The sequence below is a fragment of the Sapajus apella genome, unplaced genomic scaffold, assembly GCF_009761245.1.
Source record: "Sapajus apella isolate SASKATOON/1434 unplaced genomic scaffold, GSC_monkey_1.0 scaffold85, whole genome shotgun sequence".
Lineage (NCBI taxonomy): Eukaryota > Metazoa > Chordata > Mammalia > Primates > Cebidae > Sapajus > Sapajus apella.
This window is the reverse complement of record NW_022437025.1, coordinates 1,542,935-1,568,487: the sequence shown is the minus strand read 5'-3', so window position 1 is coordinate 1,568,487 and position 25,553 is coordinate 1,542,935. Positions and strand designations below refer to the sequence as shown.

The 25,553-nt window shown below is 56.5% G+C and overlaps 1 protein-coding gene and 1 long non-coding RNA gene across 4 annotated transcripts in view; one reads left to right on the top strand and one right to left on the bottom strand.

The window, feature by feature from the left end:
* Positions 1–1,735, bottom strand: part of LOC116533979 — a 16,124-nt gene extending 14,389 nt beyond the window's left edge. The window contains exons 1-2 of the long non-coding RNA XR_004261540.1: positions 1,724–1,735; positions 425–427 (exon numbers count right to left, since the gene is read on the bottom strand). This is a non-coding gene — a long non-coding RNA (uncharacterized LOC116533979). The remainder of the gene's footprint in view (positions 1–424; positions 428–1,723) is intronic.
* Positions 1–25,553, top strand: part of FAM53A (family with sequence similarity 53 member A) — a 26,455-nt gene extending 902 nt beyond the window's left edge. Inside the window, exons 1-5 of one of the 3 annotated variants that reach the window (XM_032253919.1) lie at positions 7–384; positions 5,341–5,577; positions 10,277–10,331; positions 12,081–12,823; positions 24,621–25,553. In XM_032253919.1, the coding sequence (XP_032109810.1) occupies positions 5,503–5,577; positions 10,277–10,331; positions 12,081–12,823; positions 24,621–24,926 (1,179 nt within the window). In that variant the 5' untranslated portion in view covers positions 7–384; positions 5,341–5,502 and the 3' untranslated portion in view covers positions 24,927–25,553. Of the gene's footprint in view, positions 1–6; positions 385–2,956; positions 5,143–5,334; positions 5,578–10,276; positions 10,332–12,080; positions 12,824–24,620 lie in introns of those variants that run through there. The other 2 variants (XM_032253922.1, XM_032253921.1) reach the window with 2 other exon arrangements.

Below are 25,553 nucleotides of genomic sequence, written 5' to 3'. Positions count from 1 at the left end.
CCCGCCCCGCACCCCGCGCCCCGCTGCCGCCCGCTCTGGAGGGGCCTTTTCCTCGGTCGGAGCGCGGTCGCGGAGCCCCGGTTCCCGCGCAGCCCGTGAGTGGCCTCGTGAGTTTTGCACGGCATCCTCGGTGCCTCTTGTTTGAAGCCGGGCTTCCATAACTTTAAAGCACTTCGTTTTAAACTCAAAGCGCACTCACCCTTGGCGCGTCCGTGAGGACCTCCCAGCACTGAGAACTTTTCACCCGGGATGCGTTTGCGGCCGGTGCCAGGGAGCGGGCTGCCTCCGTGGCTGCTGACCTCCGTTGCAGGTCGAGCTCCCTGTTCCATCTTTCCCCCGTCGCTGCTACACTTGATTGGTCTCAGAAACAAAAATGAAAAGAATGTGCTTCCGTTTCACACGATTTCAGAAATTTAACCTGAACTTACTGATGCTGCTTTAAAGACCCTACTGTCGCCCGAGCGCGTCCGTCATCAGAGTGGGTGCGAGAAGGGAGGTGCAGCCTTGCAGCCTGAAGGCAGGAGGCTGGGAAACGGTTTTGGTTCATTCGAAGCTCTTGAATGTTACCCCAGAGCGGAAATCGACATTGTTTGGAAACAGTGGCTTTTAATTAAATTGGGTTAGCGCAGGGAAACTAGGTGGTAGTTCTTCCAGACAGTTCTAGTCTCCCTGGCCCGCGCCATTGTCCCCCCTCCTTGAGTCCTCTTTGTACGCTGGGCACCAAGCCTTGTGTGGCTTGATAGATGAGGCCCCGTGCTGTCCCTTGGCCTTGGAGCTCGGTTCTGCAGCTTTGTCCTTCTGCTGTGTTCTGTGTTGCCACTTTGAGGGTCGCCCTGGCCGAGACCGTGGTAATGGTTCAGTCCCTGTGGATGGATCCTTGCATTTCTTTGACTTAGGTTGGACTTGGGGTCCACAGAACGTGTCTCTTGCTACTTGAAGTATGTAAGTGAGAATGCCAAAGTAGTTTTTTCTTTGTTTTTAGCGGATGCATGGAGGCCTTTCTAGTTATGGAGGTACTTGCTCACATGCAGTGATGTGCACAAGAAGCAGAAGTAGGAAGAGGCTCTAATCTCAGAGAGGACACATTTTAGTGGGTAGATAAAAGAACGAAGCGAACAGGTATTTTTCACCAGTGCACTGGGAACACTGAAAATGTTTTTTTAGCCAGGCGCGGTGGCTCGGGCCTATAATCCCAGCACTTTGGGAGGCTGAGGAGGGTGGATCACAGGGTCAGGAGTTTGAGACCAGCCTGGCCAGCATGGTGAAACCCTGTTTTTAGTACAAATAAAAAAGCCGAGTGTGGTGGCACATGTCTGTAATCCCAGCTACTTGGGAGGCTGAGGAAGGAGAATTGCTTGAATCCAGGAGGTGGAGGTTGCAGTGAGCTGAGATCACACCACTGCACTCCAGCCTGGGTAACAGGGTGAGATTCTGTCTCGAAAAGAAAGAAAATCCAGGTTTCATAGCTGGGTACGGTGGCGCACGCCTGTAGTCGCAGCTGCTCAGGGGGCTGTGGCAGGAGAATTGCTTGAACCTGGGAAGCGGAGGTTTCGGTGAGCGGAGATCGCGCCACTGCACTCCAGCCTGGGTAACAAGAGCAAAACTCCGTCTCAATTAAAAAAAAAAAAAAAAAAAAAAAAAAAGAAAATCCAGGTTTCTGTGTCTGTGTCCTGGGCCTCCCACAGGAGGCTCTCGGGGGTGTTCACCTTGATCGCTGGGTTACTTTGAGGCTGTGAGTGCAATTTCTCGCCATGCGTTCTTCACACATCCAGCAGCATGGATGCATCTGGCCTGAGACTGTTGTGTTGGGGTGTTGGTCAGGTGGTGGTTTTAAAGCACTTTCCTCATTCCCTGTGTACCCACTAGTGGCTCCCCACTGCCCTGTGAGGAGGTGCTTTCCTGCCACGCCCACCTCACCTGGGTTCGTGGGTTCCTGGGTCCGTGGGTCCGTGGGTCCGTGGGGCCATGGGTTCCTGGGTTGCTGGGTCCCTGGGTCTGTGGGTTCTTGGGTCCCTGGGTTCGTGTGTTCCTGGGTCCCTGGGTCTGTGAGTTCTTGGGTCCTTGGGTTCCTGGGTCCATGGGTTCCTAAGGATGTGAGTTCCTGGGTTCCTGGGTCAGTGGGTCCATGGCTTCATGAGTTCCTGGGTTTGTGGGCTCCTGGATCTGTGGGATTTCCTGGGTTCCTGGATCCATGGGTCTGTGGGTTCCTGGGTCCGTGGGTTCCTGGGTCCGTGGGTTCCTGGGTTCCTGCGTTTGCAGCCACTCACTTTGCTCTGTGTTACCTGTAGGCTGCTGGGGAGCCATCCTCACTTCCTGTACTTTGACGGGTTCCAACTCTTTTCTTTTCCCCAGCCCTGAAATCAGTCCCTTTTACCATTTCTACATAGACTATGAGTGTGAGGCCTGTTTGTTTTTGACAGAGTCTTGCTCTGTTGCCAGGCTGGAGTGCAGTGGTGCGATCTCGGCTCACTGCAGCCTCCGCCTCCCAGGTTCAAGCAATTCTCCTTCCTCAGCCTCCCGAGTAGCTGGGACTACAGGCACGCACCACCACACCCAGCTAATTTTTGTATTTTTTAGTAGAGATGGGGTTTCACCATGTTGGCCAGGATGGTCTCGATCTCTTGACCTTGTGATCTGCCCGCCTGAGCCTCCCAAAGTGCTGGGATTACAGACGTGAACCACTGCTCCCAGTGAGGCCTATTTTTTTTTTTTTTTTTTTAGGCGGAGTTTCATGTTACCCAGGCTGGAGTGCAATGGCGCGATCTTGGCTCACCGCAACCTCTGCCTCCTGGGTTCAGGCAATTCTCCTGCCTCAGCCTCCTGAGTAGCTGGGATTACAGGCATGCACCACTATGCCCAGCTATTTTTTTTGTATTTTTAGTAGAGACGGGGTTTCACCATGTTGACCAGGATGGTCTCGATCTCTTGACCTCGTGATCCATCCGCCTCGGCCTCCCAAAGTGCTGGGATTACAGGCTTGAGCCACCGCGCCCGGCCAGTGAGGCCTATTTTTAAAATAAAATCTGAGTTCTTATTTTTTCAAGTTGTATTGTGGCTGCTGTCGCCTTTCTAGGGTTATATGTGTGCTTTGTGTGACCAGGAGGTTTCAGAGGGCAGGTGAGCAAGCCCCTCGTGGTGCATGGTTGAAGGAAGCTGGCCCCTTTCCTTGCAGGAGTGGGTGGTGGGATTAGGGAGGGAGGCCAGCTTGTCAGCCATAGAGCCCCATCCTGTGAGGGCTCTGAAGCTGGGACGGAGGTGAGTCTGGGCCCTGGCCGTGAGCTGGCACCCCAGTTGCTGTGGCTTTTCCCCAGCTGACCTCCGGCCAGTATTGGGTATGCAGTGTGGCTGGCTCTGATCTGTGCTCCTTAGTTTGAGACAGTTTGAATGGAGCCCCTGCTGCGGAGAGACCTTCTGAGGCATCACAGTGGGCCTGGCTGGCCCTGGCCTGGCGCACGGCACCCCTCTTGGAGTCCAGGGTTCTTGGCTGTGGGCTGGAGGTGATGGTGGCTGCCAAGGGTGGTGGGAGTGGTCAGCGCTGAGCGTGCAATTTCAGATCCAGTGAGCCACACAGGCACAGCCTTTAGCTGATGTGGTGTGTCCCCTGGCTGGGAGCAGCCCCATGGGTGGTGGCGCCTGTCAGGACCTGTGCCTGTGTTTGATCGCCCAGTTCTCTGGGCCTGGCAGCCTCAGGGCTGTACCTGCTGACGGGAAGGCCTCGAGCCAGGCCAGGTGGCCCGCTGTGCACGTAGCTGTTGTGTTGGTGGTGGCGCCTTTTCCCTGCCCCTTGTTCAGGAAGATGCTGGCTTTTGGGTTCTGGGGAAATGCCTGTTGGTTCCTGTTGAGAGCAGGTGTATATGTACATTTTAAGCATGGAATGCGGGTATTAACCGTGTTGAAACCTTTTCAGCACTGGCAGAAATGTGCCTGTGAGTCTCCTCTGGCCTCTTACTTTACTGGACGGTGCCATGAACTTGGATGCTGCCTGCCTTCCTAGTGTGGCTTTCATGGCTGGGCAGTCCTTCTGATGGGATGGCTCACGTGGCTCCCACATGGCAGGCTTTTGGGGCAGATGCTCGTGAGTGGTGCTGCCACGAGCACCTCACCTGGGTTTGAGGAACGAAGCAAACAGATATTTTTCACCAGTGCACTGGGAACGTTGAAAATGTTTTTTAGCCAGGCGCGGTGGCTCTGGCCTATAATCCCAGCAATTTGGGAGGCTGAGGAGGGCGGATCACAGGGTCAGGAGTTTGAGACCAGCCTGGCCAGCAGGGTTGCCTTTGTTGGTGGAGGTACAGCCTAGGCTTTGGCGTCCTTGCCGAGGGCAGCCCGTGGGCCCCAGGAGACGGGCTGGAAGCCAGAGCCAGGCAGCAGCTGAGGAAGAACACCCTGGAGGTTGTGTGCAGGTGCCGTCACTGGTGTCTTCACTACCAGGCACTTTTCTTTTTCTCTGGAGTTCCTTTTTAAGGGTGTCCTGGTCTTCACGGAGGTGCACTGTCACTCTGAGTGCAGAGGCCGCTGCCGGAGAAGGTCTCCCCTTCCCACTGGTGCTCTCGTCCATCTTGCTGGTTTTGCTTGTTTGCCCCCGCTCATCTGTTTTGGCCTCTGTTGGGTCTGAACTAGGTGGCCTTGGCAGCTGTCACACCCAACAGTGGGACCCTGAGAAGGGTCGAAGCTGGGGCAGGTGGGGACACGCTAGGCACAGGGCCACCTTGCTGGGTGCCTTGGCCAGTTAGTGTCTGTTGGGAGCAGCCCCAGGGCTGCCCTGCAGCCTCTGCCTGCAGTATAGTTGGGGCTGCCCATGCCTGGGGCTGGAGCGCTCAGGGCCTGAAACACCCCCTGAGTCCTTGCTCTTCCTCAGCCGGCCCCTTGCTGTCAGTAGGCTGGGTGCAGACCCTGGCAGGCTCCCTGTGCCCCAGCTTCATTGCAGAGCGCTTGCCCAGCTGGCTGGTGTGGGGGTGAGGGTGGTGTTTGGCCACTTGGAGCAGAAGGGGATGGATAGTCAGGGTTTCTGCATTCCTGGCTTGATACTGGCTTTCCAGCAGCTTTCCAGCTTCCAGATGTCCTTGCCATTGTCTCCCGTCCTGTTTTCTCTTTTGGAGCAGGGGCCTGGGGTGGCCTTCTTTCAGTGGAGGCTTCCGGAGGGTGGGTCTAACATGCCTTTGCCTTTAACCAGAAGACCACTGTGATTAGATTTTCCAGAACAGAATTCGCATGGTAGTTTTGAAAATGGGAGGGAGGGTGTGAGGCGGGATTTCAGAAACACGTTATACACCGGGACTCGGCACGTAACAGCGACATCAAGGAAATGGTTTTGCGTGATTTCTCTCTTTTGAGAAACAGACACAAATCCTGAAGAGCCTGTGGGTGTGGACCGTTCATCAGTAAAGTGGAGACATGACCTTGAGATTTGGTTCAGATCTAGCAATGCCGGGGCCTTCTCAAGTCTGATGTTCCAGGACTTCAGTGCCTGTTGGTGTGAACGGAGGACACAGGGCTCCGACCATGGTCACACTCATCACGGAGAAGCTGCAGAGCCAGAGCCTGGATGACCTCACCTGCAAGGCCGAGGCTGGCCCGGTAAGCAGCTGTGGGTGGCTTGAGGCTGGGTGCTGCTCCCCCATGCTGTCACAGGGGAATGGCCACACTGGGAGGTGGAGGCCAGGGCTAAGTTCTCAGGGGCTTGGGGGCTCTGCTGGCCACGGATGGGGGTGTCTGGTGCACATGTGGGCCCCAGAGCCCCAAGTGCAGGTGTGCCTGTTACCATCCAGTCAAGCAGCAGCACGCATCCCCAACGGACTCCCTGTCCCTTCCCTCCTAGCCCCCCTGCCAAGGGAGCCTCTGTTTTGGATTTCATCACCAGGTTAGCTTCTTTGGGTTTGGACTTCCTACAGGTGGGTTGATTTTCCTGCAGCCGTGGTGAATGGACTTCGGATGTGGCACCTGCAGCGCCCCCTGCCCTGGTTAGATGGCGGATGCAGAAGGAGATGGCTGATGTCTAGCCTGGAGGGTCTTGCCAGGGCCTCAGAGCCAGCAGGGGTTCTTGGAGTGCCTGCCTGTCCTGGGCCTGGCTTCGGTGTGGCTCTGGAGGCATGGGCATGCTGCATTTGTAACCTCTTGCAAGTTCTGGAAATGAGAGGGCAATGGGAAAGCTGTGAAGTCTCAGGCCTCTGGACTGGGTTCGTGTGACCTGTCTTCACCTCAGGGGGTTCCAGTGAGAGTCTGAGGGTCCAAGCTGAAGCCGCTGCTCCTGAGAGCGGGCGAGTGTGGGTGTTGGGCTGTGGGAGGTGGCATGTGGCCCGAACTTTTGCAGGCACTGCTTGTGGGGCCTGGTGCTCAGGGCCACTGTGACCGAGGTGACCTTCGCAGTGCTGGCTGTGTCCTGCAGTCAGTACCTTTCCAGCTGTCAGGCCACGTGTGGGAGGTGGCTGAGGCGGGGAAGGTAGTGCTTGCCTGGTGTCTCAGAGACTTGCTGGCTGCAAAGCTGTGTTCTTTCCAGATATCGTGGCTGGTTCCCATCTTTTCTTTTTTCTTTTTCTTTTTTTTTCTGGAAACAGAGTCCTGCTCTGTTGTCCACGTTGGACTGTAGTTGCACCATCTCAGCTCACTGTAACCTCCGCCTCGTGGGTTCAAGTGATTCTCGTGCCTCGGCCTCCTGAGTAGCTGGGATTATAGGTACCCACCACACCTGGCTAAATTTTTGCATTTATTTATTTAGTTTTGGAGATGGAGTCTTGCTCTGTCACCCAGGATGGAGTGCAATTGTGTGATCTCGGCTTACTGCAACCTCCGCCTCCCGGGTTCAAGTGATTCTCCTGCCTCAGCCTCCTGAGTAGCTGGGATTACAGGCACTTATTTTTGTATTTTTAGTAGAGATAGGGTTTCACGATGTTGGTCAGGCTGGTCTTGAATTCGATGATCTGCCTGCTTTGGCCTCCCAAAGTGCTGGGATTACAGGTGTGAGCCACTGCGCCCTGCGTAAATTTTGTATTTTTAGTAGAGGTGGGATTTCTCCATATTGGCCAGGCTGGTCGTGAGCTCCTGGCTTTCAGTGATCCGCCCGCCTTGGCCTCCCAAAGTGTTGGGATTACAGGTGTGAGGCACTGCACTCGGCCCCATTTTTTCTTTTATGATTAAATGGAGAAAACTATTTATTTATTTATTTATTTATTTAGAGACAGAGTCCACTCTGTCACCGAGGCTGGAGTGCAGTGGCACAATCTCAGCTCACTGCACCCTCTGCCTCCTGGGTTCAAGTGATTCTCTTGCCTCAACCTCCCCAGTAACTGGGACTATAGGCACCCACCACTACACCTGGCTAATTGAGAAAACATTTTTAGGGCCAGGTGCGGCGGCTCATGCCTGTAATCCCAGCACTTTGGGAGGCCAAGGTGGGCGGATCACCTGAGGTCAGGAGTTCGAGACCAGCCTGGCCAACATGGAGAAACCCTGTCTCTACTAAAAATATAAAATTAGCTGGGCATGGTGGTACATGCCTGTAATCCCAGCTACTTGGGAGGCTGAGGCAGGAGAATCACTTGAACCCGAGAGGCAGAGGTTGCAGTGAGCCGAAATTGTGTCATTACGTTCCATCCTTGGCAACAAGAGGGAAACTCAGTCTCAAAAAAAAAAAACAGAGAAAACATTTTTAAGGAGTCTGTAACCAAGACCAAAGTAGCACATGTCTATCAGATGGCTGCGTGCCTCTGAGGACATTTTTGGGAAGGGGACACCAGCCAGGGCTGGGGCGGCTTTCCAGGAAGGTGGCTGCGCAGCATGCCTGCTGGGCCTGGGAGGTGTCTGCACAGATGTCCTGGTGTGGGGTGACCCACAGACCTCCACGTCCTCTGCGCTTTGGGTGACCGCTCTTCACCTCTCTTTTTTTTAGCTTTTATTTTAGATATGGAGGTACAGGTGCAGATTTGTCACTTGGGTGTACTGCTCTTGGCTTGTGAGCAGTCCGTAGTAGGTAGCTCTTCAGCCTTTGCCTCCTCCCTGCCTCCCATTCTTCATCCCTTTATGGAGCATTTGTCCACTGACCGAAGGCAGCATGGGCAGCTCCTTGGTCAGCCTTGGCCTTAGGACAGGAGCCTGGGACTCCTGCAGGGTGAGTGGTCATGAGGGTCCCGTCACAGCCTGCTTCTGCTCCTGCTGACTCGGCTGGCTCTGTTAGTGGTTGTGGCGGCAGTGCCCTTGTTAATGGAATTAAGTGCCCTTAAGAAAGAGGCCCCAGAGAGGAAGCCAGCCCCTTCGACCATGCATAGATACAAGGGGAAGGGCCATCTGTGAACCAGGAGATGGCTTTACCAGACACTGAATCTGCCAGTCCCTTGACTTGGACTTCCTGCCTCCAGGACTGTGAGGAATAAGTGTTTTTGGTAAGCCCCCGCCTGAGCCTGTGGGACCTGGCTGTCCGGCCTGTCCTGGCTCCCGGGGACCCCGGCTCTGTTTGCCTGCTATACCCGTGTCCCCCATGGCCAGCACCACTGGGAGTAGCTGCTGCCCCTGGTGTGTCTTTGCACAGAGGTGGTCACATTGGGGTAACTGAGAGGTTCTGAGCCACCGTGCAGGCCTGTGGCTCCTTCGAGCTGCCTGTGGGGGCCATCTTGCCTGAAGAGAAGGTCCTTTCCTTGCTGGATGTTTGTCCCTGGCTGGAAAGTCCTTTCCTTGCTGGGCGTTTGTCCCTGTCTGGGAACGTTCTTTCTTTGCTGGACGTCTCTCCGCGGCAGTGTGGGGCTAGGTGCTGTTCATATGGCCCTGGGGGAGGTCTGCTGTGCGGAGCAGGAAGAGAGTGAGGTCATGGTGCTTGCTAGGGGAGGCCCAGGCCTGGGAGGATCTACAGCAACAAGGGTCTGTGGCGTGAATCTCTAGCAGAGCCACCTCTCCTCATTTCCCCAGGGTGGGAGAACCTGGAGGTCATCTGGTTCCCGTGGTGTGGCCAGGCGTTCACAGCTCCACACCACTGTGCTGGCTGAGGTGGGACCCTATGTGTAGGCAGCCTGTCTGTAGATGGGTGTCTTTTTTTGGGGTTACAGACCCAACTTTCATTCCCTTTATGGGAAGCAATGAAGGATTTCCTTTTAATTTTATCATGTTTGGAAATGTTATCACAGGGGGCAATGCTGGGGACTTAGGTGGTAACTGAGAGGTTCTGAGGTATGGCAGAGAAGCAGAGGGGCTGCTGTGCCCAGACCCTGCAGGACAGCCATGTCCTCTGCACAGGTGGCCTTCCATATTCTCACAGACCAGGAGGCTCTGGGAGGTTAGGGAGCTTGCTGGGGGCCCATCAGGACCCCCTCCTGTGCCCCATCCTTTGCAGGGCCCTGCGCCCTGCCTGCATGGGAGAGTGTGTGAAAGCAGACACAGAGTGGCCTCCAAGCCATGACTTGCCAAGCAGCTCCCTGGCACTGCATGGGGCAGGGAAGGGAGCCCTGTGGTGTTTCCCTTATTGCCTCCCTGCAGACCCTCAAGCTCCCACCATGCCCAGTGGCTTTCCTGCTTTGAGGGAGGAGATCCTGCCCTCTGGACATCCCCCAGACCAGTGCCACACTCCAGAGCCTGGCTGAGGGGCTCCTGTCCTGTGTCTAAGCTGTTGCAAGTGGGAAGGGTTGCTTGGGTCTTGGCTGAAGCGCTTGCTGAAAAGTAAGTTGGTGAGGTTTGCAAAGACGGCTGCCACCAGGACCACCCAACGGCAGGAGTGCCTGAGCTTCAGGAGCAGCAACAGGACGCATGCCTGTGGCTTGGAATAAAAACGTCCGTTTAGTGTTAGAGCTCTTTTATAAAGAAAAAAAGTTAAAAAATATCCATTTACACAGTTGAATTTTGTTAGGTCTTAATAAAACTGTGCTTTTTATTTTATTTTTTGAGATGGAGTTTCACTCTTATTGCCCAGGCTGGAGTTCAATGGCCTGATACTGGCTCACTGCAACTTCCACCTCCCAGGTTCAAGCAGTTCTCCTGCCTCAGCCTCCCAAGTAGCTGGGATTACAGGCACATGACACCATGCCCAGCTAATTTTGTATTTTTAGTAGAGACAGGGTTTCTCCATGTTGGTCAGGCTGGTCTTGAACGCCTGACTTCAGGTGATCCACCCACCTCAGCCTCCCAAAGTGCTGGAATTACAGGCATGAGCCACCATGACCAGCGCATTTTATTTTAATAACTAGAAAGAAAACGTGGGGAAAATAGAACGTGCTGCAGTGATGAGAACGCAGGGATGTTATTGCTGAATTCTCACGTCAGTAACAGTATTGAAACGTCTCTTCTCCGTCACTTTCAGTATTCTGCTGAAACCCTGAACAAGAGTGGTCGTCTCTTTCCTTTGGAGCTCCATGGTGAGTGCTTTAGGAGCTGTGGCCGGAGGCCTGAGCAGGGTTGAGCCAGGCTCCTGGGCTGGGAGGGTCCTGGACGCAGAACATGAGCCTGATCTTCAGAAGCCAAGGAAAGCATTCACGTGCCCTACACTGGGGCATGGATGGTGCCTGCTGCCGTCCTCCCACGGCTAGGCCAGTGGTCAGGAGTAGTCTGTGAGCAGGACAGCCTGTGTAGGGTGCGAGCCCAGCCAGGCCTCTCCCTCCTCAGCTGGTGGGGCCCAGGGGTCTGCTACGCCCTTGCTGGAAGGTGCAAGGCCTACCCTGTGGCCACTAAAAGAATAAGACGGTGTGGCTGGCACGGCATCAGTGTTAGCTGGGGGGTGCTGTGGCACACTGGGCGGCACACCTGCTGTCCATGCCATGGGGGACGTGGCTGTGCCTGGCTCACCTGCAGGTGGGGCTTTCATTGATGGAGAGCAGGTACCCGGAGTGTGGGGGCTGGTGTTCACTATCTGGGTAACTGTGGGGTCCTAGCTCCTTCTCCAGCAAAGGTCCTGGGGCCTCACCCTCTGTTGGCCCTGTTCATCCAGGTTGTGACAGTGCCCAGCGCCCTCTGTCACCTAGAGCGGGCCTTTGCGGGGATCCGTTAGGAGGCTCACCTTGCTGAGTGCCGTATTACCAAAGTGAAGGTGTTTTACCAGACTCTTTGATGAATAGATGGGAGTAGGAGGTGTGAGGCCCCAACTGGCCTGAGCCCCACCCCCTGCCCGGCCTGTGCTGTGATGTCCTTACCTCAGCCTCCTGGGGTTCATCCTGCACACAAGGCCAGACCAGCCACCTTCATCCTGGCTCAGAGCCCCGCAGGGCTTCCCACACACCTCACCTGGGCGCTCTCCCCGCCTCCACCTCTCTGCCTCCTCCCCACAACTCCCATAGCTCCCCTTGCCACCCCAGGGTCACCCCAGGGCCTTTCCCCAAAGGCAGGTCTTGCAGCCTCCACTCCAGGTTCCTTAGCTGGATGGCAACTGCACAAACCAGTGGGGGTGTACTGGGGGTCCACAAGCCCCTGCCCAGCCCGACTCCATGCCAGGCCCATGCACCTGGCCTTGCTCTCAAGGCTTCTCCCAACCAGCAGTGATGGGATGAGCAGGCGGTGGCAGTGGGGCTGGGGAGCACATCAGGCGGGCGGCCCCGGGACAGCTGTGGGGGATGTGAGGCTAAGGAGGGGCTTGAGTCCTGGGCCTGGTGGCTCTGAGGTTTGCGAGGAGTTTCTGGGGCTCAGATTCCCTGGAGACCCTGGCCACAGGTGGGACCCTCTGTTGCCCATGGGACCTGAGCTGCTTTAAGAAGAGGCTCTGGGGGGTCCTGGCCGGGGAAGCCCACACCCGTGAGATGTGTGGCCGCAGAGGGAGGGAAGTGTTTTGAAAATGTAGGAAGAAAGTTTTAGCAAAGCGGTTGGGAGAGCAGAGCCTCGTGATTGTTTTTAGGGAGGCACTGGCCGGGAGGCTGACACCTCTTTCAGACACGGCATCCCCTTAAAAAGTGAGCCAAGTCCCGCAGCCAACCTGGTGAGGGCAGATGGGGCTGATGCCCACTTTGCGCCATGGACATCTCTGAGAAGCATGCCTGGGGTGATGGCAATGGCTGTGCCCTTGACGGCTCTGCTGGGCAGTTTGCCAGGATGGCTGTTGCCCCATGCAGTGGGAAGAGGCTGGGCCTGCCCTGTGGCTCACCTGTCTCTTCCCCTGCCTCTTTGTGTCTTTTCTGTAGACCAGAGTCCCTGGAAGGTCTTAGGTGGAGGACGGCCTGTCGGGAGCCAGGCAGCCGTGGGCCCTGATTTCTCCTTCCTGCCGGGCCTGTCTGCTGCGCACACCATGGGTCTCCAGTGGCGGCCAGAGTCCCCAGGCCTAGGTGCGGTCCTGGGTGCAGCCAGCACTGTAGACCCCAGTGAAGGCACAGGGCCGTCCACGGCGCCGCCCACCAAGCGTCATTGCCGGTCCCTGTCAGAACCCGAGGAGCTGGTGCGCTGCCGGTCCCCCTGGCGCCCCGGTGGCTCCAAGGTCTGGACTCCAGTCTCCAAGAGGCGGTGCAACAGTGGTGGGAGCGCCACGCTGCAGGGAAGCCCGGGCGCCGTTCTGCTGAGGAGTACCCTGTGGTTGGCCAGCCCCACCTTATCTGCCACGCCCCGGCCGTCCTCTGCCAGCAGCGGCTTCGTGGACAGCAGCGAGGGCAGTGTAGGCTCAGGTGCGCCTTGGTGTTCCACAGAGCCCTGCTTGCTCTCTGTGAGACGCCGCCTGTCCCTCTCACAGGAGCAACTCGCAGGCGCGGGCACCCCCCTGCCCTCGGCCAGCAGCAGCCCCACGTCCACCCCTGAGCTGGGCCGGCCCCGCGGGCTGCTCCGCTGCCGCTCACAGCCATGTGTGCTCAGTGGGAAGAGGAGCCGGCGCAAACGGAGGCGCGAGGAGGACGCTAGGTGGACGCGCCCATCCTTGGACTTCCTGAAAATGACACAGGTGAGACTTTCTTGTTTCTGAGGGCTCAGGGAGGGCAGGTCTGAATGCGACAGTGCTGGGGTAAGGCTGGCCGATTCCCTGGGACGCGGCTGCTACCATCTGGCTGGCCTCCTCTGGACTGGGAAGAAAGGAGTGAGGAGAGCCGTTCAGAGTGGGTTGGAGTGATCAGAGCACCCAGGTCGTCCCACCTGTCCCTCAGAGGCAGAGCCCCACACAGGCCCAGGGTGGCCCGTTAGGCTCGTGGGGTGTGGCCTGGGGGAAGCAGCAGGAGCAGATGTGTGCGTTTCTGGCCTAGCTGAGCCACCTACCTCAGCTGCTGGGGAGCCCCCCAGCTTTTTCTGGGGTGATATCTCAGGAAGTGAGAGGCTATCCTGGGAGCCCCATTCGAGGCAGAGCCTGGGGTCCTCTCTTGTGAGAGGCAGTGGGTGCCCATGCTGCAGCTCAGAGCCCAGCAGCGCCTGTGCACCTTGGAACTCCACAGGCACCTCCTGCGGAAACTGTCAGGATGTGAGAGAGCCTGCACCCACCTGAAGATTCTCAGTACCGCCCACCTGCCCACACCCACCCCCATCACAGGCTGTGCTTGGCACAGAGTTCAGGAAGGAGATAGGACTGAGGAGGTGTCCCGAGGTCTTGCTCTGTGTTACTAAGTGGGTGTGTTCACCTCCGTGTGCTCAGAGACCTCTGGGACCCTGGCAGCGCTCAGGGAGCTTTGGGCAGGAATTAACAGGACTTTCTGATGCCAACTCTTGAGTGCAAACCAGGCCTGAATGGGGCTGTGGCTGAGGTGGGACGGGATCAGTGTCAGTCTCTCTCTTCAGTAACCTGTGGCCTTGGCAGCCCCCGACCTCTTGCCCCCAGGCCCATCCTCCGGGCCACAGGCCTGCCCGTGCCCTCCCTCTGAGGGCCATGGATGTGGTGGAGCTGTGCACAGGGCATGAGTGGGACATCTGTCCCTCAGATGTGTGCTGTGCAGTTTTACTCTGGTGGGCTGGGCCTGGGCATCCTGTGGGGACTGGAGAAGGGACACAGATGACCCAGGTCCTCCTCAACCTGGCTACAGCTTAGAGAGAACAGTGTGGCTGGCATGCCGGGGGGATTCCCAGGGTCCTCCAGGACACTGGTGCTTGGTCACGCCAAGGGCGCCATGAGCATGGCCTTTTCTGATCAGTGGATTCTCCAGATGATTCTTCCTGGGGGCTTGAGGTGAGTTGAAAACCCAGACTTCCCTTCTATGAAACTTTTCTGCAGAGAGCAGGGTTTAGAGAAGAAGCCTTTCATCTTTTGCTATGAGATGGGCTGACCTGGGGAAGCCAGCACATGCTGGAAAGCTGGTGGTGAGCTTTGGACACACCAGGCTGTTCCTGCTTGCCAGGGCTTTGGGTGTGCACGGCAAGGGTGTCAGGACCTGTTGGGATCAGGAGGGACAGGAGCAGAGGAGGGAGCTGCAGGCTCTGCATGTTGCTGGGTGGGGAAGGGATGGTGCCAGGGGCGTATTGATGACCGGGCAACATCAGCACGCCCTCGAGACAACCCCAGGTTTCTCAGTTGCCCTGTGGGGGCAGACTGACCAAGGGGGTGGGTGAGTGGTGATCGAGGACCCTTGGGAGAAGCTGCATGGGGCTCAATCTGGAGATGGGGTACCCCCGGCAGAGTATGAGGTGTGGGTAGAGGCAAGGACTCTCCAGACCCAGGACCAGGGCTTGTGGGCATCCGGGGTATGTGGTGTGTGGGGGAGACAGATGAGAGGAGGTCAGGGCTGCCATCCAATGCCGTGTGGTGTGTGGTGTGTGTGTATGTGTGTGGGCACATGTGGTATGTGCTCTGGGTGTGGTATGTGCTGTGGTGTGTATGATGTGTATGTGTGTGGTATGTGTGTGTGGTATGTATGTGGGGTATCGTGTGCGTGTGGTGTGGGGCATCTGTGATGTGTGTGTGTGGTATGTGATATGTGGTGTGTATGTGGTAGATGTGATGTGTGGTGTGTGTGTGTGACATCTATGTGTGGTGTGTGGTATGTGGTCTGTGTGGTAGTGTGTGGTATGTGTGATGTATGGTATGTGGTGTGTGTGTGGAGTGGGTGGTGTGTGTGATGTGTGATCTGTGTGTGGTGTAGTCTGTATGGTTGTGTGGTGTGTGTGTGTGGCGTATATGTGACGTGTGTGATGTGTGATCTCTGTAGTGTGTGTGTCTGGTACATAGGTGAGTGCTGGTTTCTCTCTGGGAGGAGAAACCCCCGCTGTGCGGGAACTGGAGCCTTGACCCCAGGACTGGGGCTGCGTGGGGCATCCATCCGTCAGATCCCCGTAGCCCCGGCTTTGGGCCCCTTGCTGAGCTGGCCTGTCCCTGTCCACACGAGCACTGACCGCCCAGGCTGCTGTCCCGTCCCCTCGGTGTTTCTCTGATTGAGTCCTCCTTCCTCTTGACCCCGGTTCTTCTGCCCCAGGCCTTCACACCCTCCTTGGCTACTGAGACATCATCCTAGTGGCTTTGTTGCCTCTAATTTGTCACCCTCAATCTTTTTTTTGAGATGGAATTTCGTTCTTTTTGCCCAGGATGGAATTCAACTGTACAGTCTCGGCTCACTACAACTTCTGCCTCCCGGGTTCAAGCGATTCTCCTCCCTCAGCCTCTCGAGTAGTTGAGATTGCAGGTGCTCGCCACTATCCCAGCTAATTTTTATATTTTTATTAGAGATGGGGTTTCATCATGTTGTCCAGTCTGCTCTTGAACTCCTGGCCTCAGGCGGTCCACCTGCTTTGGCCTCCTGAGGTGCGGGGTTACAGGCGTGAGCCCCCGGGCCCGGCCCACCCTCAGTCTTGATACCACTGGCAGAGTGAACTCTCTGCAATGAGCGCTGTCCTAGTCTTCTCCTCGGACAAGCAAACCTGAGACCACGCAGGCTTAAAACTCCACGTCTGTGTTAAAAACAAAACCAGACTGGATGGGCGCAGTGGCTCACACCTGTAATCCCAGCACTTTGGGAGGCCGAGGCGGGCAGGTCACTTGAGGTCAGAAGTTGGAGACCAGCCTGGCCAACATGGTGAAACCCTGTCTCTACAAAAATACAAAAACTAGCTGGACGTGGTGGTGTGTGCCTGTGTGCCCAGCCACGTGGGACTTGGCAGGAGAATCGCTTGAACCTCGAAGTTGGAGGTTGCAGTGAGCTGAGATCACGTCACTGCATTCCAGCCTGGGTGACAGCAAGACTGTGTCTCAAAACAAAAAGAAAAACAAAACAAGAAGCCAAAACCCAAACCATGCCCGTGCCGCCTCACGGTCAAACGCCGGGCCTGTGTCGCCTCATGGTCAAACGCTGGGCCCGTGTCGCCTCAGGGATCTGGGAGGCCAGTGGGGAGGCTCTGCTAAGGCCTCCCTGGGACTGCAGTCAGCCAAACTGGTTACCTGGAGGCTTGACCAGGGCTGCAGGACCTTCTGAAAATCTTTTTTTTTTTGGAGACAGAGTTTCGCTCTTTTTGCCCAGGTTGGGCAAGTTCACCCACGTGGCTTTTGGCAGGAGGCGTTAGTTCTTTGCCACGTGGGCCTCTCTGAGGGGCAGCCTGAGTGTGTTCACAATGTGGCAGCTGGATTTCCCATAGTGCGTGACCCCAGTGGGCTCAAGTGGGCCCCACAGAGCCCTGTGTGACCTGATCCTTACCAGCCGAGGTTTTGTCTGGTCCTTGACTCTGCCCAGCCCCTACTCAGTGGGAGGAGGATTGGGCTTCACTTTTTGAAGGGAGTGATTTCAAAACCTCTCTTCTCCGTAAGGAGTGCGGTCAGGAACAGTGCTTGTGGAATGGTGGTGTTGTTAATGTTGGCTCTCGTGTCCCCCCGGCCCTTGTGCTAGAGTTTGGTTGGCCACAGACAGGTGGCGTGCTTACAGAGCGGAGAGGCGGGTACAGAGGGCCAGGAGGAGGTGTGGCGTTACACGGTAAGCATGGGTACACATTCGTTACAGTGACTTTGTGTGTGTGTGCAAAATCACTAGAGTTTGGTATTTTAAGGAAGGCCCTGATGTCTCGTGATTGGGAGTCAGTGCGCTGCCCTGTGAGGGCGGAAACTCCCGTTTTCTGCTCGTTGTTGGTGATGTGCACACAGCTGTTTTCTTTTTGCTTGCGCTCTTGTTCTCTCTCTCTCTCTCTCTCTTGCTCTCTTTCATGGAGTTTTGCTCTTGTCACCCAGGCTGGAGTGCAGTGGTGTGATCTCGGCTCACAGCAACCTCTGCCTCCCAGGTTCCAGAGATTCTCCTGCCTCAGCCTCCCAAGTGGCTGGGATTATAGGCACCCACCACCACGACTGGCTAATTTTTGTATTTTTAGTAGAGATGGGGTTTCACCGTATTGGCCAGCCTGGTCTCCAACTCTTGGCCTCGGGTGATCCACCCGCCTCTGCTTCCCAAAGTGCTGGGATTACAGGTGTGAGCCACCTCGCCCAGCTTGTCCCGTTTTCTTTAGTGACTTTCTTAATGAGCTAGAGCAGTGTGGGTGCTGCATACCCCACTCCGCTCCCGGGACTCAGCTCCACGTGAAATCAGAGCTTTTCGTTTATTTGCTTCATGGAGTGCTGGGTGATACCTGCTCGCCCTGCAGTGTGCCCTGCGTTAAATTTAGCCGCTTCCTTCTGCTTGCCCATGAATGTTGTGTTGTCAGTGTGACAGTACTCATCACTTTCTGGTAAAAAGCAGGCTTATGGGGCAGGGGGCCTCGTCAAATGTCAGCAAAGCCCATGAAGAGACAGGCAGTGTCTTCAGGGGCCACGTCTGCAAACGCAGAGCCCTGCGGGCTTCGGCTGCGGAGGACCACTCCAGGAATCCCAAGGGCCCAGGGCTGCCTGTTTGTCCCTCTTTTCAGCTCTTCGCTTATCCCACTTGAAAACGGGCCCCCACCTTTTTCCATGCTCCTCATCTGCCACCTATGCACCCCTCTCCCTGTCAGCCAATCAGTCTTCACCCACCCCTACCTGTCCCCGGCTTGAGCCCACCCCCCCACTGCCTCCTGCTTGAGCCCATCCCCACCCGCCCCCTGCCCGCACTTACCCCCAACCCATCCCCTGCCTGTACTCACCCTCACCGGCCCCCTGCCTGTACCACCCCCCCATCTGTCCCCTGCCTGCATCCACCCCCACCCGCCCCTGGCCCTTGCCCGCTCCCATCCACCCTCAGCCTGCGCCCACAGCCACCTGCCCCTAGCCTGTGCCCACACCCACATGAACCTGCGGCACCTTTGGCGAATAGGTGGCTCCTAGCCTAGGTTACCTGTCAGTTCCTGTTTTCATTTTGTTTTTTTGAGACAGGGTCTCTTTCTCTTTGTTGCCCAGACTGGACTGTAGTGGCATAATCAGCTCACTGCAGCCTCCATCTCCTGGGCCTAAGCGATCCTCCCACCTCAGCCTCCTGAGTAGCTGGAACCACAGGTGCACACCCCTGTGCCCAGCTGATTTTCTTAATTTTTTTTTAGAGACAGAGCCTCACTGGCCGAGGTTGGTTTCAAACTCCTGGGCTCAAGCCAATGTCCTGCCTCACCTCCCAAAGTGCTGGGGGATTACAGCGTGTTTGCCAGTTCCCGTTTGTGTCAAGCTCCTCTCCACCTTAGGGCCAAAAATAAATGCTCTGATTGTCCTCAACAACTTTGCTAATTGTGTGTTGCGGACAATCAGTCCTTGCTCTGGGTGGACACATGTACCCACTGCACACTCACCGCCGCGCTTCTGTGCACACTCACACTCACACCTCTTCTGTGCAGTGCTCTCACCTGGCAGGACTCGCGTGCGGCCCAGCTCCAGTCGGCGTCCCTGGCATGTGTTGTGCGGTCTGTGGCTGGGCTCGCCCTTCAGGGCTCCTGCGTTGGGGCTTACACTGGGACAGTTCGGTGATTGTCCCTCTCCTGCCACCCCCTTCCTCTGGTCTGAGTCTAGGCTCACACGGCCTCTGCAGTTGTCGGGGGGCTGCTATCTGACTGAGCAGGGTGTGGGGTACCACCTTCCCTGCCTTGCTCTTGCAGCTGTTGCATGTTTTCACAGGAAAACATTGAGGATTTTCTGCTTTTTTTTTTTTTTTTCTGAGGCAGAGTCTCACTGTCATTGCCCAGGCTGGAGTGCAGTAGTGCAATCTTGGCTCACTGCAACCTCTGCCTCCCAGGTTCAAGTGATTTTCCTGCCTCAGCCTCTGGAGTAGTTGGGATTACAGGCGTCCGCCACCGTGCCTGGCTAATTTTTTGTATTTTTAGTAGAGACGGGGTTTTACCTTGTAGGCCAGGCTGGTCTCGAACTTCTAACCTCAGGTGATCCACCCATTTTGGCCTCCCAAAGTTCTGGGATTTCAGGCGTGAGCCACTGCACCTGGCTTTTATTGGTGAAGCTGCATTTTCTGCTTTTATTGGCAAAGCTGCATTTCAAAGTTGAAATTAAAATATGACCATTGCAAATATGCACATCAGTTATGGTTCCAGCAGAGTGTGGGAGCAGCTGCTGGTTTCTGTAAAAGCATGTGCTTTTAGGGTTTTGAAAAGCTTTTGCCGCGTAGAGAAGACGCTCAGCCGTCTCTGGAGAGACTGAGGCTGCTGCAGAGACGGAAACAGCCCCCTGTGTGGCCCTGCAGCAGGGTCATCTGGAACCTGAGGAGTTCTTCAGAATGGCAGTCAGCTTCAGGGTCAGCAGTTACCTCGGGGGTCAGAAACCTAAGGCCAAGCTGGAGGTGCATGTGGCTGTGTTGACACTGTCAGGCCGCTGTGTGTTTGGAGGTCTTGGGTTTATTGAGCAGATGGTGCCTCCATGGGCGTCCCTCCTGCACCTGCTGAGCCATTTTCTTCGTGCTCCCTGTGTGAAAACTGAAAAGCCAAAAGCTTAGAGCAGCTCCTGGTACCAAGGAAAGGACTGACTGACTTTGTTTGTGCTGCTGTAACAGAATACCCCAGACTAGGCCATTTCTAAATAATAGAAATATATTTCTCAGAGTTCTGGAGGCTGGGAGCCCAAGACCCAGGCCCCAGTAAGTCTGGTATCTGGTGAGAGCCTGGTCTCTGCCTCCAAGTCGGCCCCTGTTGCTGTGTCCTCACCTGGCGGAGGACACGGAGGACACAGAGGACTGAGCTGGTTCCCTGTAGCCCTTTATAAGGCTCTAATGTCCCGTGCAGGCCCACAGGACCCGATCGCTTCCCGGAAGGCCCTGCCTCCCAACGCCACGGTAGAGATTTGAAGGGGACCAAACCGTAGCAGGGACCATCAGGAACACGGAGTGTCTGAGACAACGCAGACCGGAAATATGGAATTTTTAGCTGCTGATTTTTCTTGCTTGTGCTGTCAGACCTTCTCTCCAGGAGCCACGCTCAGGGTGGTCAGAGGTGGTGAGTGAGGTGGCGGAGGCGAGTGCTGGGCAGGGGGCATGCTGCTGGGTGCTCACTCCACACGTCCGGAGGGGCACCAGCCGCCCCATGCCCCTTGGGGTGAGGAGCCAGTGCCATCAGCAGCTGCACGGTTGGGGTAGAGAGTCCCCCTCCTGCCTCTGTGTGGAGGGCTGGGAGACAGGGAGGATCTTTGGTCTCTGGCTTGCTGGCTTTTTTTTTGAGACGGAGTTTCGCTCTTGTTGCCCAGGCTGGAGTGCAATGGTGCGAGATCGGCTCACCGCAACCTCCGCCTCCTGGGTTCAACGATTCTTCTGCCTCAGCCTCCCAAGTAGGTGGGATTATAGGTATGCGCCACCATGCCCCACTAGTTTTTTTTTTTTGTATTTTTAGTAGAGACGGGGTTTCACCATGTTGACCAGGATGGTCTCGATCTCTTGACCTCGTGATCCACCCGCCTCGGCCTCCCAAAGTGCTGGGATTACAGGCTTGAGCTACCGCGCCTGGCCTGCCCCGCTAGTTTTATATTTTTTGTAGAGATAGGGTTTCTCCATGTTGGTCAGGCTGTTGAACTCCTGATCTCAGGTGATCTGCCAGCCTCTGCCTCCCAAAGTGCTGGGATTACAGTCGTGAGGCACCGCGCCCGGCCGGCTTCCTGAAATATTAAGGCTCATTTCTCACTCATATACATACCCTTCATTCACAGTCCGAGCAGGTTGTCTGAGCAAGCCTCCCCTCAGCTGGATTTTGCATGTGCTGTCGGCCAGCTCCCCAGTCTAGAATGTTCTGTCCGTGCTTTCCTCAGAAGAAACTTGCAGGGATGGGAGGGCGCTCACCAGAGGCAGCAAGGGGTCTAGGTGTCAGTGCTTCTCACACTGGCCTTGCCTGATCTGTGCATGGAGCTTACTGTGGCCATCTCTGTCCCCGCCCATGCCCTGTGGGCTCTGTGGCTCGGCCGGGCTGGCCTCTTCCTCCTTTGGCAGGAGGGAGATTCTTTGCTCTGCCCGGCTGCCTGTTTGCACACGTGCTATGCTGTACTCCAGGCACCACCAGGCCCTTGGGGAGCCCTCCCCACCCCTGGCTGCTGCCTGGCCCTGCTGCAGAGTGACCCAGTGGCCAGGGCCGCCTTGGCTGTGAGGGGACCATATGAGCCCCTCCCACACGGTGGATGGAGCTTGAGCTTTCACAAGAGAGAAAACCAGTGTTTGAGTTTGACAAAAACCAGAGGCCTTGGCAAGGAGTAGGTACGGATGTGGCTGAGATGGGGCCCTGGGCGTTTGCTGAGCGACTGCAGGTTGGCTTGTAGGAGGCTTCCCTGACCTTTCAGGGTTTTACTGGCTTCCAGTGGCTGAGTTAATCCACGTCAGGTGCCAGAGACTCTCCGGCTGTCAGCCAGGGCCGGTGCACCCCTAGACTGATGGAAGGGTCTCGCACACAGTTTGAAAGGCCTCTGTACTCTGGAGCCTGGTTTAGAATTTGAAGGTGTGATCTTTGTGTTTTGAACAAGAGTTTTGTGTTTCAATGCTCAGGTGGAGGTGACCTTCCAACTGCAGTGATGATAGCAGAAGCTGGGACTGAGCCCGGGGCCTGGTGCCCAGGGGCGGGGTGGAGGCGGACGGGCGGCACAGTCCAGGCCAGCACCAGCCCAGGAGCCTCGGTTTCCACCGTCTCTACAGCGCGCGGCCCCTTCGGCCCTGTGCGGCCTTTGCTGGTGGTGTTGGGTGTTTGGCTCTGCAGCTGCCGTGTCTGTGGGCAGCAGTGGTTTCTCTCCACTGACCGTGTCATCAGAGGCTTTCAGAGCCCACTCATTTCAGGCTCTAGCCTCACAGTTGTGCCCGTGAGGGCGAGTCACGCGCCCGAGGCCTCGTCGTGGCCCTTGCGCCATCTGTTGGGTCAGAGCCGTCAGTCCTGAGGGTCAACTCTGAATCAAAACAGTGCTGTGGTTCGAAGTGGAAGGAAACTGGCCCCTGAAGGTGTGTAACTTCCCCGCCACCTCCAGTGCATTCGTGGTTTGGCCTGGCGGTGCCGTGGACAACAGGCCATCCTGTGTGGGCAGCCCGGCAGCAGCCAGGCTGCAAAATCATGGCTGAGACCCGGCCTCCATATGATCCAGCAGGAGCCTGGAGGCCAGCCACATCCTCAGGGTGGGCCTGGGGCTTGCACATACAAGTGATGCTGATGGGAAAATTCACTTTGATTTGAATGAAAAAGAAATTATGCATCCTTATTTTGTGACCAAAACATGTGGCCAATTATATCTTTAAAGATTTGAGTGAAGTGGGGCATGGTGGCTCATGGTTATAATATCAGCACTCTGGGAGACTGAGGTGGGAGGATTGTTTGAGCCCAGGAGTTGGAGACCAGCCTGGGCAACAAAGCAAGACCCCATTGCTGCAAAAAATATGAAGGTTAGACGGGCACGATGCTGTGTGCCTGTGGTCTCAGCCCCTCGGGAGGCTGAGGTAGGAGAATCGCTTGAGCTGGGAGCTGGAGACAGCAGTGAGCTGTGATGGCACCACCGCACTCCAGCTGGGTGCAGTGCGACCCTGTCTCAAAAAGAAAAAAAAGTTATTCTTTAGAATTTTACTTCTCAGTGATTCACTTTTTATAGGAGAACCACAGAGACAGAAAATATGTCATTTTGTCTTTTAGAGCCCAATAATGTCCTTAGAAAAAAGGAGCTCTGTCCCCAAGGCCCATGTGCCTTTATAAAAAACAGTTGCTGGGAAGTGTTTTATTTTTTTTGAGACAGAGTTTCACTCTTGTTGCCCAGGCTGGAGTGCAATGGCATGATTTCGGCTCACCACAACCTCTGCCTCCCGGGTTCAAGCTATTCTCCTGCCTCAGCCTCCCGAGTAGCTGGGATTACAGGTATGCTCCACCATGCCCAGCTAATTTTTTATATTTTTAGTAGAGACGGGGTCTCTCCATGTTGGTCAGGCTGGTTTTGAACTCCCAGCCTCAGATGATCTGCCTGCCTTGGCCTCCTAAAGTGTTGGGATTACAGGCGTGAGCCACGGCGCCCAGCAGGGAAGTGTTTTCGGTTCCTGTCTGTGGAGCGTTTTCTTGCTCTGGATGAAGGTGGTCTGGGGAGTTTCTTGGGTCCTGTGGAGTTGGCGAGCTTGTTCTCTAGGTTATAATTTTAAGTGGCCGGGGTTGTGTCAGTGTGGCCTGTGCCTTGTCGTTGGCATCATGGTGCCCTGTGCCCTGCAGGCGTGGCCAGTGGCACCCACGTGCCCTCACAAGCCTGAGCCACGAGGTGAGGTGTCTGAGGCCAGCGTGGGTATGGTCCAGGAGGGTAGCCTTGACCCTGAGGGGGCCTGGAGGCGTCCCAGGAGTGGGGCTCAGTAGGAAGGCTGCTCACAGTGGAGGTGCACGTGTGGCATGGATGGTGCTAGGCACCACAGGTGGGGGCCTTGAGGCAAGGACTAGGAGGTGGCAGGGGTAGGGCCCAGGCGTGCTGAGGGGCTGCTGCCCTGGCCATGGCCTTGGACTCATGCCCCAACTGGACCCACCTGCTGGGTCTCAGGACCCTGGAGACGCCTGGGTGGGTGGAGACTCTGCCAGCAGCTCAGAGCACTCCAGTTGGTGGGTGCATCCTGGGGGAGCCCCTATCCCTAATAGGCCTTGGGAAGGGGGCTGCTGAGATTTGGCCAGGGGCAGAGTGAGAAGGGGGTGGTGGCAGCACCTCCAGAGAGCAGAGGGAGTGCCAGGGCCTGACACTCAGGGCCCTGCTGTGGGCAGGCCTGGGCATGGCATGGGGGGCTGGAAGCTTCCTACCTGGGATGAGGGTGGGCTTTGCCCAGGGAGCTCCTGTGTGTGCACCTGTCGCATGTATTTTGAGATGAGAAAGATTTGCATGCATTTCTATTTGCGTAACTATCAGGGGAGTAGGTGCGAGGATGGAGAAGGTGGGAGGTACGCCTGGCGGGCCCCTGAGGATGTGGACGAGGTGGGGCTCCAGGGGCCTGATGGGCACAGGTCAGGGAGAGATGGAGCCACTGCAGGGCCTCAGAGGCGGCTGTGAGGTGTCTTCTGAGAGCCCCCTGGGTGGGCTGTTGTCGGAAGTGGAGGCACTAGGTACCCTCCTCGGCCAGCCCACTGTGGCTGGGACAAGGCTGTGACCTGTGAGCCCCGGGTGTCTGGGGGGCTTGCTCAGGTGTTAGGTGCCCACCAGCCTGGTCTGTCGGGGCTGGGCAGGGCCAGGCTGTGTGTCTCTGGTACCAGCTGGGAGGGGGCCGAGGAAAGCTGAGGGGCCAGCTGGTTGGGCCGGGGTGGGCGTGGGCAGGATCTGAAGAAGGGGCCCCAAGGGCTGTGGCCAGTCTAGAGAGGACGACTGCTTTGTGTGGTCTTGGGGGTGGCCAGACCCCTAGCACATGGAGCCCTCGACGGGTTGGTGGGATGCTGCCTCCCAGGTGACCTGCTGGGAATGCTTTAAGCCTGTATCTTTTCTATTGCAGACTTTAAAAAATTCAAAAAGCCTTTGCTCCCTCAATTACGAAGATGACGACGAGGATGACTCCCCAGTGAAGACGGTTCTGACCGCTCCATGTGACTCGCGGGGCCTCCCAGCCATTGCCATGTCTGGCTGCAGCCAGAGGGGCTGCAGGACCAGCACCGGCCGGTGGGCCTCGAGGGAGTCTGTGGCCGGTGATGGCTCCAGCAGGAACAACGGGGACCCCAGTGATGGGGACAGCGCCGGGGAGGAGGGTGTCTTCCCCCGGGCCCGAGAGGAGCTGGACCTGGAGCAGATCGAGAAGAACTGAGGCTGGGGGGAGCTGTTTGGGGCAGCAGGTGCCGCCCCCACCTGCCCTGGTGCACAGAGTAGGCCTCACGCTACTTTGAACACTGAGGCATGATTTTCATTCCGCTTTTCCTAAAGAAGTATTTTGCATTTTTATGGCTTTTGCAGTTCGGGAGAGAGCTTCTCTATTTTGGATGCATTTCAGAAGGGCGTTCTATTTAACATGAATCTGCAAATAGATTAGCACGGGTCTGTGTTCCTCATGAAAAGCCTGCCATGCAGGGCGCCTTGCGTGCTTTAGTTGCTGGGAAAGCCCAAGCCTGGTGGTGAGGGCCCCGCTGGCCCTGTGTGTCCCTCCCTCCAGAGGATCACGACGCTTGGGGCTTGTGCCAGGGCATCTGTGCCCGTGAATCTTGTCACCCACACACCAGTGAACTGCCAGCTGTGGCTGCCTGGCTTTCCACTGGTAGCGGTGAGACCATTTGGGGCAGGCCGAGCTGCCATGAGTCCATGGTTCCTGTGGCCTGGGAAGGCCTGGGCGCCTTTGGGTGGGGTGTGGCGCCAGGCCTTTGGGAAGGCCGTCCTGCTGGCAGCACCTGGCAGCACCCACTCTGTGAATTTAATAAAAGGCGCTTGCTTTGCACTATGA